We start from the raw sequence: 19,079 nt of genomic DNA, 5'->3' as shown, positions 1-19,079 counted from the left end.
TGCTAAAAATATCTGCCCCAGCCACCCCTGAAAGGGCGCATTTATTAGATGGATTGCAGCGGGAGACCTGACTGAACTGCGGAGAGGTGTGGATATTGTTGATTTTGTTATTTATTTATTTTTACAGGAGAACAAGGGCTTTTGTTGGATTAGCAGAATAATAAATTTGGTCAAAAACTTTGTGTAATTATTTCATTAAAAGAATTTTTAATTAACGTGTGTGTCTTTTTAACCCTTTACTACTACAGGATTAATAATGGATAGGTGTCTTATTGACACCTCTCCATTATTAACCTGGCTTAATGTCACCTTTCAGTAGTAAGGTGACATTAACCCAATTATTAACCCATGAGCCACTGCTAAAGGCAATGGGAATAGAGAGGCTAAGTGCCAGAAAAGGCTGGGGGCAGATGTTTGTAGCGAGGCAGCCATAACATTGGTCCCTCTCTTGGCTATTAATTTCTGCCCTCACTCACTGGCTTTACCTCTCTGGTGGAGAAAATACAGCGGGAGCCCATGCAATTTTTTTCCACAAATTTACCCGTTAATTTAACACCTACATGTCCCAAATTTTACACACATACACTAATCTAATTATTAGTCAAAGACATATATAAAACTAAATTAAATGAAATGGTTTGTAAACCATGTGTCATTTCATGTTGAGTTTTGTAATGATTTTATGCTATGTAGAACTGTATGAAATATATATACAGTATATGTATTCTATGTGTCTATATCTATTCTTTCGTGTTTTAAACTGTCATTGGGCTCCATTATATGTCCATTTTGCAAGCCAGCGAGAAAATCTCGCCATACGAATGCCATATGGATGTCACACGGATGCTTAGATGCGAGAAAATCGCATCCTCGCATTACAATCAGATGACATACAGATCACTGTTCATGAAACATTTGTGCGATTCTGGTCCGTGGAAAACAGACCGTTTTTTTATACGTCATGTGTGACTCCAGTCTAACACCTCGCCTTATCATCAAAACTGGAGTCTCACTGAATCTGTCAGGAGGCAAGTCTGAATTTGGGGTCATTCTTAATTAATTTTTCGGGTCTGTGATCTGTATTAATTCCAAGATCTGTGAATGATATTGCAGCTCAGACCCCGTTCACTTCAATGGATCTGAATTACATTACCAGGCCCAACTTGTAGTCAGGAGTGGCACTCCTGTACTCTTTAAGGGCTATGATAATTTAGAGGTTTGAATCACATCTTCATTATTTTTTATTCTTCAGGTTTGATGATCGGTCATGTGTATTACACTACTTAAGCATCTATATAAAAAAAATTGGTGTTTTTGCACAGTAAAAAATGAAGGGCATGCAATGCATCATGGTCCTAAATCACCCATCAGGGGTGTCGGGGCTAAATGGCGGCACTTTTGTTACACATTTATCACTTACTGCAGGCACAGGGTAGAAATTCCTAGTGCGATCCCTGCAGATAACTTGGTGAAGAAGACAAACGAGGAGTAGAAAATGGCCTCCAGTCCATTTGCACGAGGGTTTTTTTGTCGGAAATTATCCACTACGTCAGGAAGCATGGACCTGAAGGGATTAGACCAGATTACAAAATATCCCGTGCCTGACTCTTAAAAGTATTTTTACAGATACCACTTTTTCATTTGCAGTTTGTTTTGTATGTGCATTAACTGTCTTGCATTTAGCACATTCAGCTCTGCTACGTCTGTCTATTCTTGCAATGCTATTAGGAAAGGAACAAATTGCAAAACTACCGCTTACCGCATAGCATGGGAGCTGTGCTGTCTGAACATGCTGGGAATGTAGTTTTGCAGGAGTGTTGGCAATCATTGCTGAAGGGAATACTGATATCACAGTGGCTGTAAAACTTGGCCTCTATAGACAATACGCGCCAAATTTATCGAAGTATTGCATAATGTTTAATGAATTTAGCACATTTTTACATATAACACTTCTGCCTTAAAGTGGTTTTCTTAAAATCCCCCCATCACGTAATACAAACAGCAGTCAATCCTAGTCACATGTCAGGATGCACTGCAGTCTGAAGCAACACATTTCCCGAGCCCTGTGTCTCAATTGACAAAGGAGCTGTATTGTAAACGCAGAGGAGAAGGGCTGTGATATCAGAAGAAATATTTCTTCTACTCGGCTGAATAAGCACAAAGGATATTTTTCTCCAGCCTCAGTTCTCTGTACTCAGTCAGCTCAGAAGATTTATTTCTTCTCCAGTCACAGCGCTTCTTTGGCTGCTCACCGATACATGTACTTACAATATAGCTCCTGTAAGTTTAGACACAGGTCTCAGGAGCAGTGTTCCTTCAGACTGCAGACCGTTTTCACATGTGACTACATTCTTTTATAACCCCTTTAAGTTAATTTTCCACTTTTTAAGCCATTCCTATTCTCAAGATGGGTGCAGATCCCAGAGGTCTGACCCCTACTAACCATTTGGTTATGTCTATAGTTGGTCCAAATCAATACGCAAAACCCTGTTGATCACCCACGTCATGAACTCTATGGTCTCTGGAAATGGAGCCCTGAGAAGTGCTTCTTGTTTGTATGCTGCATCCGCAGATCTACTTTTGATTAGCTGGCCTGGCGCAACGTTGTTGTTGCAGAGTGACGTGATGTTGTGCCAGAAGAGCCGCAGATGTTAGGAGGCAGTCCTCAGGGCTTCTGTCCAGCGGCCACAGATTACTGATGTGGAATTGATGCACACCAACGCTAGTGATGGCATCACTTACTGAGATGTTATTTATATTCTTAATGCATATAAACTTGGCACACACCCAAAGAATGATGTTGCAAAAATGGTGATTTTAATAGATGGCAGTACATACATAAACGTTTCGGTCTATGACCTTCATCAATGTACGTTAGAATGTACGGTGAGAACTTTGTGAATAGGTTTAAAGGAAAACCAAAGCTGCAGGGAGGTAACTATCGCCGTCCCACGTGCAATTTTGTGGCGTGTGGATGCGGTATCCGCCGCGGATCCTATGGCGCTCATAGGATACCGCATCCACACGCCACAAAATTGCACGTGGGACGGCGATAGTTACCTCCCTGCAGCTTTGGTTTTCCTTTAAACCTATTCACAAAGTTCTCACAGTACATTCTAACGTACATTGATGAAGGTCATAGACCGAAACGTTTATGTATGTACTGCCATCTATTAAAATCACCATTTTTGCAACATCATTCTTTGGGTGTGTGCCAAGTTTATATGTATTGATACTCACGGATTGGGATCCTACTTGTGCACCATTCCGGTCTATTAAGGGTAGTGCCAACGGTTCCTTTTTGAATACTGTTATTTATATTCTGACACCTGTAGTATAAAACCTGAAAGGTGCCGACATTTTTGCAATTGCTAGATTGTGTTTTTCTTTGCTTATATCAGCAAACCTCAGCAGTTCTGTTATGTCACAGGTTTAACTGTACGCACCATGGAAGGAGCAGAGATGCCGCAATGCTGAATCCTGATGATACAGCCACCAGATATCCTACAATCACATTTGGTATGGTGACCAGCATGATGGCAAATGGGATCATCCACTGCAAAACAGACACAGGCCAGTATTGAGAATGAGCAAGCCCTCACACCCTTCTTAAAGGATATCACATATAGTGAACACACTTAGCAGCCCTATGCTCCGGCTCATAAAGAGGGGTCTTCAGCTGCGGATTTCCCTCTATATACCGGAATATGGTGAAGACAGCGACTGCATATTTAGCACGTTTTATTATTACACATTCTCCAGAAATTTCTTACAGAGATTCCAAAAGCTGCTGTCTTCTTGCCAAATCTTTGTAGAAACCACTGCCAAAATGGGATGCTCAAGACAGCAGAAAGCTGGAAAAAGGAAGAAAACATGTAATCATTATTACACTTCATATTTATCTATCTGATGTGTCACTAAAACAGGGCATCGCATTCGCAGCCCAAACCCCACAATTTTTACTTGGTCCTCCAGCTCCATCAGCTCCCTGATCCCACATCCCCTTCTCATAGGCTACGGCCAACGTCAGCCATATATGATGCTGGAACTGGGCTCCTGTGCAGGGCAGCGAGAGGACATCCCGGTGTCTTATAGGCTGCAGGTCTAGGGAGACTGAGAAGGTTTGTTCATTGTGACAATGGTGGTAGAGGTGATTTGGTTGGATTTTTTCTTAGGACAGTATTCCTGTGTAAGGAGCACTGTGGGGATAACATTACTTATTGAAGGCACTAAGGGGGCACTATTACTGCGTAGGGGCACTAAGAGCAGCACAATGACTGAGTGGGGAGGGTGCTAAGGGGCATCAATATTGAATAAAGGCAGTAAAGCTGGGTTGGGGGCACCAATATTGAATAAAGGCAGTAAAGCTGGGTTGGGAGGGGCACCAATATTGAGTAAAGGCAGTAATGCTGAGTTGGGGGCACCAATATTGAATAAAGGTAGTAATGCTGTGTTAGGGGCACCAATATTGAACAAAGGCACTAATGCTGGGTTGGGGGCACCAATATTGAATAAAGGCAGTAATGCTGGGTTGGGGGGGGGCACCAATATTGAGTAAAGGCACTAATGCTGGGTTGGGGGCACCAGTATTGAGTAAAGGCAGTTATGCTGGGTTGGGGGACACTGTTGACCTGATAAGGCAACAAAGCCTTAAAGGGAACCTGTCACCCCCCCCCCAGGCGTTTTTAAGTAAAAGAGCCACCTTGTGCAGCACTAATGCTGCATTCTGTCGAGGTGGTTCTTTTATTTAGGGTCCCTTCCACAGCAGAAATAAGCGGTTTTAAAATTAGCCAGGAAGGACATCATGTAATGTCAGAGAAGGGCAGCGCTAACTGCGCATGTCCAAGAAAACATATTACAGCGCAGGCGCCAGCATTTGAGATGAACGCTGAGGAGGCGGAGCAAATACTGAAGGAGGAAATGAATATTGGATGCGAGGTGTCGGTGTCAGAGGGGGAAAGACCTGCCCCCTGGTCAAACTTCTGGTATGTCTGGCTAATTTTACAAACGCTTATTTCTGCGGTGGAAGGGACACTAAATAAAAGAGCCACCTTGACAGAATGCAGCATTAGTGCTGCACAAGGTGGCTCTTTTACTTAAAAACGCCTGGGAGGGGGGTGACAGGTTGTCTTCCAGCAATGTGGGAAAGAAGGAAGAAATATCAGAATGATGGTGGTGAGGACGAGCACAACACAGATTGCTAGAGTTAAGGCAGTAATGCTGGGGTGGGGGAAGTAATGCTGGGTTGGGGGCACCAATATTGAGTAAAGGCAGTAATGGTGGGTTGGGGGGGCACCAATATGGAATAAAGGCAGTAATGGTGGGTTGGGGGGGCACCAATATTGAGTAAAGGCAGTAATGCTGGGTTGGGGGCACCAATATTGAGGGAAGGCACTAATGCTGGGTTGGGGGCACCAATATTGAGGGAAGGCACTAATGCTGGGTTGGGGGCACCAATATTGAATAAAGGCACTAATGCTGGTTTGGGGCACCAATATTGAGTGAAGGCACTAATGCTGAGTTGTGGGCACCAATATTGAGTAAAGGCACTAATGCTAGGTTGGGGGCACCAATATTGAGTAACGGCAGTAATGCTGGGTTAGGGGGCACCAATATTGAGTAACGGCAGTAATGATGGTTAGGGGGCACCAATATTGAGTAAAGGCACTAATGCTGGGTTGGGGGCACCAATATTGAGTAACGGCAGTAATGCTGGGTTAGGCGACACCAATATTGAGTAACGGCAGTAATGATGGTTAGGGGGCACCAATATTGAGTAAAGGCAGTAATGCTGGGTTGGGGGCACCAATATTGAGTAAAGGCATTAATGCTTGGTTGGGGGCACAATATTGAGTAAAGGCACTAATGCTGCATTGGGGCACCAATATTGAGTAATGGCACTAATGCTGGGTTGGGGGCACCAATATTGAGTAACGGCAGTAATGCTGGTTTGGAGGCACCAATATTGAGTAATGGCACTAATGCTGGGTTGTGGGCACCAATATTGAGTAAAGGCAGTTATGCTGGGTTGGGGGACACTGTTGACCTGATAAGGCAACAAAGCCTTAAAGTCTTCCAGCAATGTGGGAAAGAAGGAAGAAATATCAGAATGCTGGTGGTGAGGACGAGCACAACACAGATTTCTAGAGTTACATGAAGCCACAGAAAGATTGTTCGACAACTCACCAAAATGGTCAGCACCAAGTTCTGGAAGTGATCCCGTAAGTCTCCCGCAGCGTGTGTGCAAAAAAGGACAAAATTGCTCTGCTGAAGCTGATAGATTGGAGAGAAAGGTTTACATGTGAATGTCCCCGAGTACCACACAACCTCTGTCGGCTACGAGGCTCACCGCCACTGTCTGGTGAATTAGTGCAAACATCCATGGTGACAAACCTGTACTCTGGCCTTACAATTAGTGCTCAGCCATGAATAGTGCCAGCAGCTCTCATTTATTGGTTATTAACCTACTCTGTTGTGTTTGGCTGGAAGTGATACTGTCAGAAATGTTTCACATTTTGGACTCCATTTTCCTCATTGAAGTCATTATTTATTAAAGAACTTTATTCTAGATGTTTTTATACAATATGACTATGAGGTTAGTAATGGGAGCATCAAGAGTGGGAGAAGAGGGTTGCATTGACAATCTAACACAATGGGCAGCACTTTGAACACATTTTATAAGTGGCAATAAACTTGTAAATAACTCATGAAAGAATAAAGTTACGTTAAAACCAAGCACACCATTGTTTTTCTTGTGAAATTCTCAATACGTTCGATGTGTCACGTGACCCTCTTCCCATTGCAAAAAATAAAGTTGGATCCAAAATGGCCGACTTCAAAATGGCCGCCATGGTCACCACCCATCTTGAAAAGTTTCCCTCCTCCCATATACTAATGTGCCACAAACAGGAATTTTATATCACCAACCATTCCCATTCTAGTTAGGTGTATCCATATAAATGGCCCACCCTGTATATGCTCCGGCTTAATGTCTCCAGTGATGTATATGCCCCAGCCCAGGTCTTCCAGTGATGTTTATGCTCTAGCCCAGTGTCTCCAGTGATGTATATGCCCCAGCCCAGGTTCTCCAGCGATGTATATGTCCCAATCCAGGTTCTCCAGTAATGTATATGCACCAGCCCAGTTTCTCCAATGACGTATAGGCCCCTGCCCAGTGTCTCCTGTAATATATACAGTGGGGCAAAAAAGTATTTAGTCAGTCAGCAATAGTGCAAGTTCCACCACTTAAAAAGATGAGAGGCGTCTGTAATTTACATCATAGGTAGACCTCAACTATGGGAGACAAACTGAGAAAAAAAAATCCAGAAAATCACATTGTCTGTTTTTTTTTCATTTTATTTGCATATTATGGTGGAAAATAAGTATTTGGTCAGAAACAAAATTTCATCTCAATACTTTGTGATATATCCTTTGTTGGCAATGACAGAGGTCAAACGTTTTCTGTAAGTCTTCACAAGGTTGCCACACACTGTTGTTGGTATGTTGGCCCATTCTTCCATGCAGATCTCCTCTAGAGCAGTGATGTTTTTGGCTTTTCGCTTGGCAACACGGACTTTCAACTCCCTCCAAAGGTTTTCTATAGGGTTGAGATCTGAAGACTGGCTAGGCCACTCCAGGACCTTGAAATGCTTCTTACGAAGCCACTCCTTCGTTGCCCTGGCGGTGTGCTTTGGATCATTGTCATGTTGAAAGACCCAGCCACGTTTTATCTTCAATGCCCTTGCTGATGGAAGGAGGTTTGCACTCAAAATCTCACGATACATGGCCCCATTCATTCTTTCATGTACCCGGATCAGTCGTCCTGGCCCCTTTGCAGAGAAACAGCCCCAAAGCATGATGTTTCCACCACCATGCTTTACAGTAGGTGTGGTGTTTGATGGATGCAACTCAGTATTCTTTTTCCTCCAAACACGACAAGTTGTGTTTCTACCAAACAGTTCCAGTTTGGTTTCATCAGACCATAGGACATTCTCCCAAAACTCCTCTGGATCATCCAAATGCTCTCTAGCAAACTTCAGACGGGCCCGGACATGTACAGGCTTAAGCAGTGGGACACGTCTGGCACTGCAGGATCTGAGTCCATGGTGGCGTAGTGTGTTACTTATGGTAGGCCTTGTTACATTGGTCCCAGCTCTCTGCAGTTCATTCACTAGGTCCCCCCGCGTGGTTCAGGGATTTTTGCTCACCGTTCTTGTGATCATCCTGACCCCACGGGGTGGGATTTTGCGTGGAGCACCAGATCGAGGGAGATTATCAGTGGTCTTGTATGTCTTCCATTTTCTAATTATTGCTCCCACAGTTGATTTCTTCACTCCAAGCTGGTTGGCTATTGCAGATTCAGTCTTCCCAGCCTGGTGCAGGGCTACAATTTTGTTTCTGGTGTCCTTTGACAGCTCTTTGGTCGTCACCATAGTGGAGTTTGGAGTCAGACTGTTTGAGGGTGTGCACAGGTGTCTTTTTATACCGATAACAAGTTTAAACAGGTGCCATTACTACAGGTAATGAGTGGAGGAAAGAGGAGACTCTTAAAGAAGAAGTTACAGGTCTGTGAGAGCCAGAAATCTTGATTGCTTGTTTCTGACCAAATACTTATTTTCCACCATAATATGCAAATAAAATGAAAAAAAAACAGACAATGTGATTTTCTGGATTTTTTTTTCTCAGTTTGTCTCCCATAGTTGAGGTCTACCTATGATGTAAATTACAGACGCCTCTCATCTTTTTAAGTGGTGGAACTTGCACTATTGTTGACTGACTAAATACTTTTTTGCCCCACTGTATGCCCCAGCCTAGTGTCTCCTGTGATGTATATGCCCCAGCCGAGTGTTTCTAGTGATGTATATGCCACAGCCCTGTGTCTCCTGTCATATGTATGCTCCAGTCTCTGTGTCTCCTGTGTGATGTATATACAGCAGCCTTGATATCTCCTGTGTAATGTATGTTCAGCAGCCTTGATGTCTCCTGTGTAATGTATATAGAGCATTTTAAATGTCTCCTGTGTGACCTATATACAACAGCCTTAATGTCTCCTGTGTGATGCTTATAAAGCAGCCTCGGTGTCTCCTGTGTGATTTATAGACAGGAGTTTTGATGTTTCCTGTGAGATGTATATACAGCATCCTCGATGTCTCCTGTGTGATGTATATACAGCAGCCTTGATGTCTGCTGTGTTATGTATATACAGCATCCTCGATGTTTCCTGTGTGACATATACACTGCAGCCTTGATGTCTCCTGTGTTATGTATATACAGCAGCCTCAGTGTCTCCTGTGTGATGTATTTACAGTTTTGGGGTCTCCTATGTGATGCATCTACAGCAGTTTTCATGTCTCCTCTGTAGTTTGTAAGTAGAAGCCTTGATGTCTCCTGTGTGATGTTTATACGGCAGTCTAAGTGTCTCCTATGTGTTGTATTTACAGCAGTCTCGTTGTCTCCTATGTGATGTATATACAGCAGCTTTGGTATCTCCTATGTAATGTATATCCTGCAGCCTCAGTGTCTCCTATATGATGTATATACAGCAGCCTTGGTGTCTCCTATGTGATGTATATACAGCTGTTTTGTCTCCTATGTGATGTATATACAGCTGTCTCACTGTCTCCTATGTGATGTATATACAGCAGCCTTGGTGTCTTCTATGTGATGTATATACACCATCCTGTGTCTCCTATGCGATGTATATACAGCAGTTTTGTCTCCTATGTGATGTACAGTACAGACCAAAAGTTTGGACACACCTTCTCATTCAAAGAGTTTTCTTTATTTTCATGACTATGAAAATTGTAGATTCACTCTGAAGGCATCAAAACTATGAATTAACACATGCGGAATTATATAATTAACAAAAAAGTGTGAAACAACTGAAAATATGTCTTATATTCTAGGTTCTTCAAAGTAGCCACCTTTTGCTTTGATTACTGCTTTGCACACTCTTGGCATTTTCTTGATGAGCTTCAAGAGGTAGTCATCAGAAATGGTCTTCCAACAGTCTTGAAGGAGTTCCTAGAGATGCTTAGCACTTGTTGGCCCTATTGCCTTCACTCTGCGGTCCAGCTCACCCCAAACCATCTCGATTGGGTTCAGGTCTGGTGACTGTGGAGGCCAGGTCATCTGGCATAGCACCCCATCACTCTCCTTCTTGGTCAAATAGCCCTTATACAGCCTCGAGGTGTGTTTGGGGTCATTGTCCTGTTGAAAAATAAATGATGGTCCAACTAAACGCAAACTTGATGGAATAGCATGCCGCTGCAAGATGCTGTGGTAGCCATGCTGGTTCAGTATGCCTTCAATTTTGAATAAATCCCCAACAGTGTCACTGTGACGAGTCAGCTTCAGCTGAGTCGACCTTTTTAAGAGTGGACCCTCTGGGTCGTGGCAACCACCCACCGAGGACGAGCTGACCTTGTGAGGAACCACCCCCTATACAGGGAGTGTCAGGGGCAAGACCAAGGGGGTGAGCCACCACGACTGCTGGGACCAGACGGCCGGCTCAAGGAAGACACAATGTGAGTGTCTGACGACCAGGGACGTGCAGGAAACAAGACAAGACAAGACGTAAGGTCAAGGTATCTTCATTAAGGAAAACTTCAGGGTAACATCAGGTGCAAGACGTGATAACACAGGGAAAACACAGCAAGGTGCGTGTGAGGGCACGCCAAGGTCCATGGCATGGTACGTGCTAGATGGCATGCCTGGGTACAGGCAAGGGCACGATGACGTCGGACTCCGGACAGCAGGCAACGATCAACAGGGTCATCAGGTTCCAAAGCTCTGATGGCGATCGGCAGGATCCGGGCATCCAGCAAGCAAACCAGGGTTTCAGGCAAGGAGGCACGACAGTGTTCAACACATGGTGCATATTAGGGAACACGCCAGGGTCTGAGGCAAAGTTCAAGGCAGGGTGCATGCTAGGGGCACACCAGGGTCCAGGGCAAGGTGCAAGGCAGGGTTCAACACACTAGGCCTGATACGTGTATAGGAGACACGCCAGGGTTCAAGGTCCTGGGCGCGCTGAGGAAGCCGCCAGGATTCAAGATTCAAGGTCCTGTGCGTGCTAGAGGCACGCCAGGGGCACGGCACAAAGAATGGTCCTGGCCGTGCTAGGAGGCACGCCAGGGTACATGGTTAGCAGCAGGTCCCACACGTGCTAGAGAACACGTTGGGCTTTGAAGTTCAGGACAGATGTCCTGCGCGTGCAGAGGGGCACGCCAGGGTCAGGGTTCAAGACAAAGGAGCAGAGCACAGAGCAAGGTACAAGCAAGACAAAGATTCAAGACAGGTCATGGAACTCAGAACACGACAGAGAGACAAGGTTCAGGACAGAGCAAGGAAAGCAAAAGACTTGTGCAAGAGTAGCACGAAAATGCACAGTGCGAGAAACAGCGTGGGTGCAAGGGAGCACGGAAAACACGACTGGAGCACCGGCAGGCGGTACCGGCTGGAGGCACAGGCAGGCGGGCATGCCAGAGTCACCAGCAGAGCACCCCCACACCATCACACGTCCTCCTCCATGCTTCACGGTGGGAACCAGGCATGTAGAGTCCATCCATTCACCTTTTCTGCGTCGCACAAAGACACAGTGGTTGGAACCAAAGATCTCAAATTTGGACTCATCAGACCAAAGCACAGATTTCCACTGGTCTAATGTCCATTCCTTGTGTTCTTTAGCCCAAACAAGTCTCTTCTGCTTGTTGCCTGTCCTTAGCAGTGGTTTCCTAGCAGCTATTTTACCATGAAGGCCTGCTGCACAAAGTTTCCTCTTAACAGTTGTTGTAGAGATGTGTCTGCTGCTAGAACTCTGTGTGGCATTGACCTGATCTCTAATCTGAGCTGCTGTTAACCTGCGATTTCTGAGGCTGGTGACTCGGATGAACTTATCCTCCGCAGCAGAGGTGACTCTTGGTCTTCCTTTCCTGGGCCTGTCCTCATGTGAGCCAGTTTCTTTGTAGAGCTTGATGGTTTTTGCCACTGCACTTGGGGTCACTTTCAAAGTTTTCCCAATTTTTCGAACTGACTGACCTTCATTTCTTAAAGTAATGATGGCCACTCATTTTTCTTTACTTTTCTGCTTTTTTCTTGCCATAATACAAATTCTAACAGTCTATTCAGTAGGACTATCAGCTGTGTATCCACCAGACTTCTGCACAACACAACTGATGGTCCCAACCCCATTTATAAGGCAAGAAATCCCACTTATTAAACCTGACAGGGCACACCTGTGAAATGAAACCGTTTCCGGTGACTACCTCTTGAAGCTCATCAAGAGAATGCCAAGAGTGTGCAAAGCAGTAATCAAAGCAAAAGGTGGCTACTTTGAAGAACCTAGAATATAAGACATATTTTCAGTTTCACACTTTTTTGTTAATTATATAATTCCACATGTGTTAATTCATAGTTTTGATGCCTTCAGAGTGAATCTACAATTTTCATAGTCATGAAAATAAAGAAAACTCTTTGAATGAGAAGGTGTGTCCAAACTTTTGGTCTGTACTGTATATACATCAGTCTTGTTGTCTCCTATGTGATGTATATACAGCAGTCTCGTCTCCTATGTGATGTATAACAGCAGTCTCGGTGTCTCCTATGTGATGCATATACAGCAGCCTAAGTGTCTCCTATGTGATGTATAGACAGCAGTCTCATCGTTTCCTATGTGATGTATATATAGCAGCCTCGGTGTCTCCTACGTGATGTATATATAGCAGTCTTGGTGTCCCCTATGTGATGTATACTGCAGGGCTCCCACCTCTTTGAGTACTATAAATGTAGCATGAGCAGTGATGAATTTCACACTGTAACCAGACCTGCAGTGTAATATACATCTGTGCTTGGTACAACTTACTGCTGCAAATACTTTACAAAACTTATCACAAAGTGTCGCCTACGTTGCAGAATGACACAAACCTGGAAAAGCAGTTACGAGTAGTGACATTATCACTACCACTTTACATCCTAGCAGCACCAAAGAGAAGAAGCTCCAGCCATCACATTAGGGGGAGGTAATTAAATGTTTCACCAAATATAGCAGAGTAATTTGCAAGTTGATAATTTTGTGCGGCCACCGAAGGATGGTATAAATATCCAAATGGCCCTATGGCAGAAAAAGGGTTCCTCACCCCTGCACTAAAGGAACCAGAATTATCTGCCAAATACATTTAGATGAAACTAATTAAATTTAGAAGAAATTGACAATATCGGGGGTCTACCAAAATCTCAAGGAGTCGCTGGACCCCCAAGCAGTACAATACCTGAACAGCAGCTGAAATCAGCAGGAATGACGCTATTAGATAACAGTACGGGCTGTGCCTCATGGATTTTTTGAAACCAATAAAAAATGGCAAAACCTTCCCTGAAGACATGGCATACGGATCTGGAAAATATATGAAATTATTAATAGGTAAAGTCACCAGGAAAAGATCAGCAGACCTACACAAAATTTAAGCAAAGTCATCCGGCATAGCGTTTGCCATGATTCAAGCGGTTACAGCTGCTTTCTTTAAGAAACAGCGCCACTCCTGTTTAATGGTTGTACCTGGTATTGCAGCTCAGAGTGAATGGAACTCAATTGTAATACCGCACACAACCTGCACACAGAGAGAGAGCGGCCAAGCTTTTTCAATTTAATCAATGACTAAATGACATTTTAGATCACATCTCACCATTTCTCTCCTTGACTCCCAGAAACAGGATGGCAGTGCAGAGCAGGTATATGCAGCCGATCGCACCAGAAGCGATCATGTAGACGTTCCTCTAGGCATAAATGTGACACCGATCAGACTGTGGACCGGTGACCATTTCTTAAAGGGGTACTCTAGTTTCATCAAGTACCGTAAATGTTGAAACTATTGTTTTTGATAACAACATCCAGGATATTCTGCCCTCCATGGATTTTATTGATCCCGCCAATACTTACAGCGTGCAGCTTGTAATCTGCTGTTCCTGGCACTAAGATGGTGCTGTTCACCAGGGAGTACGTGACATTCATGGAAATGTTCTTGGTGCCATAATCCATGTGGCAGTGATGAGACGTGTGAGCGCTCGCCACTATCTGCCCTTGTAGAGCCGCTCCGATGAGAGTCCCCAGCACCTCCATGGTCATTCCTGGAGAAGAACGTCTGAGGAGGTTACGAATCAATGGGTACATGATGTTCTCAGCACATGTGCAATATGTTTCCTTAAGACACCGCCTGGCAGGCAATGTGTGTGGTGTCACTCTATATGGTGTCACTGGCCGGCACTGTATATAGTAGCACTGTCTGGAAGGCATTGAGTATGATAGCATAGTCTAGCTGGCACTGGTTATGCTGGTACTGTCTGGCCGGCACTGGTTATGCCGGTACTGTCTGGCAGGCACTGGGTATGCTGGTACTGTCTGGCAGGCACTGGGTATGCTGGTACTGTCTGGCAGGCACTGGGTATGCTGGCACTGTCTGGCAGGCACTGGGTATGCTGGCACTGCCTGGCAGGCACTGGGTATGCTGGCACTGGGTATGCTGGCACTGTCTGGCAGGCGCTGGGTATGCTGGTACTGTCTGGCAGGCGCTGGGTATGATGGCACTGTCTGGCAGGCGCTGGGTATGATGGCACTGTCTGGCAGGCGCTGGGTATGCTGGCACTGTCTGTCAGGCACTGTAACAACTATAGTGGATACTACAGGGGTTTCTTGGCAAGAAGCACAATCACAGCAGAGTCCAGAGTTAAGTGAATCGAGTTTATATAAGAACACAGCAAAACCATGCGTGCACAGTGTGAACAAGGCAAACACAAAAGTCAATAAACTGCCGCTAGAGGTCAGCGGCCAGTTGCAGGGTATACGCCTTTCAAAGTATCGAATGCTTGAAGCATAGTTTAGAAACAAAGTCCAGAACGTTATAGCCGGCCACTATGGAAACAGATGCCGTTATCAGTACGGTATAGTTCTCAGAAAGTCTATCCAGTGGGTACCCTAACCCTGGTCCGGTTAGGGCACGGCAGGGCCGCTGAGTCAGCCGGAATCGCAGAACCACAAGTAGCAAGCACACGGTAGATTCTCTAGGACGGAGCAAACAGTAAGTCTCACCGATCAGGTGGCAGCAGGTAACAGGACAGCAGAGCAGCGGAGACAGCCAGCGGCTGTGGAGCGGGCAGCAGCAGAGGTGTGCAGTATAGTCTCTTGAAGTAACCACGAATGGAACAACCTCAGCAAGCTACAGCAGCTGTGAAGCCAGGACAACCCAGTACTCAAAGGAACACAGGCAGAATACTCCAGCATTGATTAATGACTGGGGTGGAGTCTTAAAGGCAGCAGACAGGAACACATGAAGGCCAGACCACCATCTTGGAGAAGGGCAAAATTCCAGAACATAGCAAAAGTGTCCAGAGTCCTGACAGGCACTGAGTATGCTGGTACTGTCTGGCAGGCTCTGGGTATGCTGGCACTGTCTGGCAGGCACTGGGTATGATGGCACTGTCTGGCCGGCACTGGGTATGCTGGCACTGTCTGGCAGGCACTGGGTATTCTGGCACTGTCTAGTAGGTACTGGGTATGCTGGCACTGTCTGGAAGGCACTGGGTATGATGGTACTGTCTGGCAGGCGCTGGGTATGCTGGTAGTGTCTGGCAGGCGCTGGGTATGATGGCACTGTCTGGCCGGCACTGGGTGTGCTGGTACTGTCTTGCAGGCAATGGGTATGCTGGTACTGTCTGGCAGGCACTGGGTATGCTGGCACTCTCTGGCAGGCACTGGGTATGCTGGTACTGTCTGGCAGGCACTGGTTATGCTGGTATTGTCTGGCAGGCACTGGGTATGTTGGCACTGTCTGGCAGGCACTGGGTATGCTGGTACTGTTTGGCAGGCACTGGGTATGCTGGTACTGTCTGGCAGGCACTGAGTATGCTGGTACTCTCTGGCAGGCACTGGGTATGCTGGTACTGTCTGGCAGGCACTGAGTATGCTGGTACTGTCTGGCAGGCACTGGGTATGCTGGTACTGTCTGGCAGGCACTGAGTATGCTGGTACTGCCTGGCAGGCACTGGGTATGCTGGTACTGTCTGGCAGGCACCGAGTATGCTGTTACTGCCTGGCAGGCACTGAGTATGCTGGTACTGCTTGGCAAGCACTGAGTATGCTGCCTCTGTCTGGTACGCACCGGGTATGCTGCTACTGTCTTGCATGCACTAAGTATGCTAGTACCGTCTGACAGGCACTGGGTATGCTGGTACTGTCTGGCAGGCACTGGGTATACTGGTACTGTCTGGCAGGCACTGGATAAGCTGGTACTGTCTGGCAGGCACTGGGTATGCTGGTACTGTCTGGCAGGCACTGGGTATGCTGGTACTGTCTGGCATGCACTGAGTACGCTAGTACTGTCTTGCAGGCACTGAGCATACTGGCACTGTCTGGCAAGCTCTGGGTATGCTGGTACTGTTTTGCAGGCACTGAGTATGCTTGTACTGTCTGGCATGCACTAGGTATGCTGGCACTGTCTGGCAGGCACTGGGTATGCTGGTACTGTCTGGCAGGAAATGGGTATGCTGGTACTGTCTGGCAGGCACTGGGTATGCTGGTATTGTCTTGCAGGCACTGAGTTTGCTGGCACTGTCTGGCAGGCACTGGGTATACTGGTAGTGTCTGGAAGGCACTGGGTATGCTGGTACTGTCTGGCAGGCACTGATTATGCTGGCACTGTCTGGCAGGCACTGGGTATGCTGGTACTATCTGGCAGGCACTAGATATGCTGGTACTGAATGGCAGGCGCTGAGTATGCTGGTACTGTCTGGCAGGCGCTGGGTATGCTGTACTGTCTGGCAGGCACTGGGTATGCTGGTACTGTCTGGCAGGCACTGGGTATGCTGGCACTATCTGGCAGGCACTGGGTATGCTGGCACTGTCTGGTAGGCACTGGGTATGCTGGCACTGTCTGGCAGGCACTGGATATGCTGGTACTGTCTGGCAGGGGCTGGGTATGCTGGTACTGTCTGGCAGGCGCTGGGTATGATGGCACTGTCTGTCCGGCACTGGGTGTGCTGGTACTGTCTTGCAGGCACTGGTTAGGCTAGTACTGTCTGGCAGGCAATGGGTATGCTGGTACTGTCTGGCAGGCACTGGGTATGCTGTACTGTCTGGCAGGCACTGGGTATGCTGGTACTGTCTGGCAGGCACTGGGTATGCTGGCACTGTTGGGCAGGCACTGGGTATGCTGGTACTATCTGGCAGGCACTGGGTATGTTGGCATTGTCTGGCAGGCACTGGGTATGCTGGCACTGTCTGGTAGGTACTGGGTATGCTGGCACTGTCTGGCAGGCACTGAGTATGCTGGTACTGTCTGGCAGGCTCTGTGTATGCTGGCACTGTCTGGCAGGCGCTGGGTATGATGGCACTGTCTGGCAGGCACTGGGTATGCTGGTACTATCTGGCAGGCACTGGGTATGCTGGCACTGTCTGGTAGGCACTGGGTATGCTGGCACTGTCTGGCAGGCACTGGGTATGCTGGCACTGTCTGGTAGGCACTGGGTATGCTGGCACTCTCTGGCAGGCACTGGATATGCTGGTACTGTCTGGCAGGCGCTGGGTATGCTGGTACTGTCTGGCAGGCGCTGGGTATGATGGCACTGTCTGTCCGGCACTGGGTGTGCTGGTACTGTCTTGCAGGCAGTGGTTATGCTAGTACTGTCTGGCAGGCAATGGGTATGCTGGTACTGTCTGGCAGGCACTGGGTATGCTGTACTGTCTGGTAGGCACTGGGTATGCTGGCACTGTCTGGCAGGCACTGGGTATGCTGGTACTATCTGGCAGGCGCTAGGTATGCTGTACTGTCTGGCTGACACTGAGTATGCTGGTACTGTCTGGCAGGCGCTGGGTATGCTGGTACTGTCTGGCAGGCGCTGGGTATGATGGCACTGTCTGTCCGGCACTGGGTGTGCTGGTACTGTCTTGCAGGCACTGGTTATGCTAGTACTGTCTGGCAGGCAATGGGTATGCTGGTACTGTCTGGCAGGCACTGGGTATGCTGGCACTGTCTGGTAGGCACTGGGTATGCTGGCACTGTCTGGCAGGCACTGGGTATGCTGGTACTATCTGGCAGGCGCTAGGTATGCTGTACTGTCTGGCTGACACTGAGTATGCTGGTACTGTCTGGCAGGCGCTGGGTATACTGTACTGTCTGGCAGGCACTGGGTATGCTGGTACTGTCTGGCAGGCACTGGGTATGCTGGTACTGTCTGGCAGGCACTGGGTGTGCTGTACTGTCTGGCAGGCACTGGGTATGCTGGTACTGTCTGGCAGGCACTGGGTATGCTGGCACTGTCTGGCAGGCACTGGGTATGCTGGTACTATCTGGCAGGCACTGGGTATGCTGGCATTGTTTGGCAGGCACTGGGTATGCTGGCACTGTCTGGTAGGTACTGGGTATGCTGGCACTGTCTGGCAGGCACTGAGTATGCTCGTACTGTCTGGCAGGCTCTGGGTATGCTGTACTGTCTGGCAGGCACTGGGTATGCTGGTACTGTCTGGCAGGCACTGGGTATGCTGGCACTGTCTGGCAGGCACTGGGCATGCTGGTATTATCTGGCAGGCACTGGGTATGCTGGCACTGTCTGGTAGGCACTGGGTATGCTGGCACTGTCTGGCAGGCACTGGATATGCTGGTACTTTCTGGCAGGCACTGGGTATGCTGGCACTCTCTGGCAGGCACTGGGTATGCTGTACTGTCTGGCAGGCACTGGGTATGCTGGTACTGTCTGGCAGGCACTGGGTATGTTGGCACTGTCTGGCAGGCACTGGGTATGCTGGTACTGTCTGGCAGGCACTGGGTATGCTGGTACTGTCTGGCAGGCACTGGGTATGCTGGTACTGTCTGGCAGGCACTGGGTATGTTGGCACTGTCTGGCAGGCACTGGGTATGCTGGTACTGTCTGGCAGGCACTGGGTATGCTGGTACTGTCTGGCAGGCAATGGGTATGCTGGTACTGTCTGGCAGGCACTGGGTATGCTGGTACTGTCTGAAAAGCACTGGGTATGCTGGTACTGTCTGGCAGGCACTGGGTATGCTGGTACTGTCTGGCAGGCACTGGGTATGCTG

At 47.3% G+C, this 19,079-nt stretch overlaps 1 protein-coding gene across 2 annotated transcripts in view; it reads right to left on the bottom strand.

The window, feature by feature from the left end:
- The window catches only part of MFSD2B (MFSD2 lysolipid transporter B, sphingolipid), a 115,290-nt gene that overhangs the window by 15,873 nt on the left and 80,338 nt on the right, over window positions 1-19,079 (bottom strand). For both annotated transcript variants that reach the window (XM_073568308.1, XM_073568309.1), the window contains 7 exons: window positions 13,934-14,121; window positions 13,680-13,770; window positions 13,269-13,390; window positions 6,187-6,273; window positions 3,774-3,854; window positions 3,447-3,556; window positions 1,421-1,564 (listed from right to left, as the gene is read on the bottom strand). In XM_073568308.1, the coding sequence (XP_073424409.1) occupies window positions 1,421-1,564; window positions 3,447-3,556; window positions 3,774-3,854; window positions 6,187-6,273; window positions 13,269-13,390; window positions 13,680-13,770; window positions 13,934-14,121 (823 nt within the window). The remainder of the gene's footprint in view (window positions 1-1,420; window positions 1,565-3,446; window positions 3,557-3,773; window positions 3,855-6,186; window positions 6,274-13,268; window positions 13,391-13,679; window positions 13,771-13,933; window positions 14,122-19,079) is intronic.

Source organism: Dendrobates tinctorius, unplaced genomic scaffold (genome assembly GCF_039654945.1).
Source record: "Dendrobates tinctorius isolate UK_male_01 unplaced genomic scaffold, ASM3965494v1 ptg000021l, whole genome shotgun sequence".
NCBI classification, from domain to species: Eukaryota; Metazoa; Chordata; class Amphibia; order Anura; family Dendrobatidae; genus Dendrobates; species Dendrobates tinctorius.
Note: the sequence above shows the minus strand (reverse complement) of the source record. Positions and strands in the feature narration are given on the sequence as shown.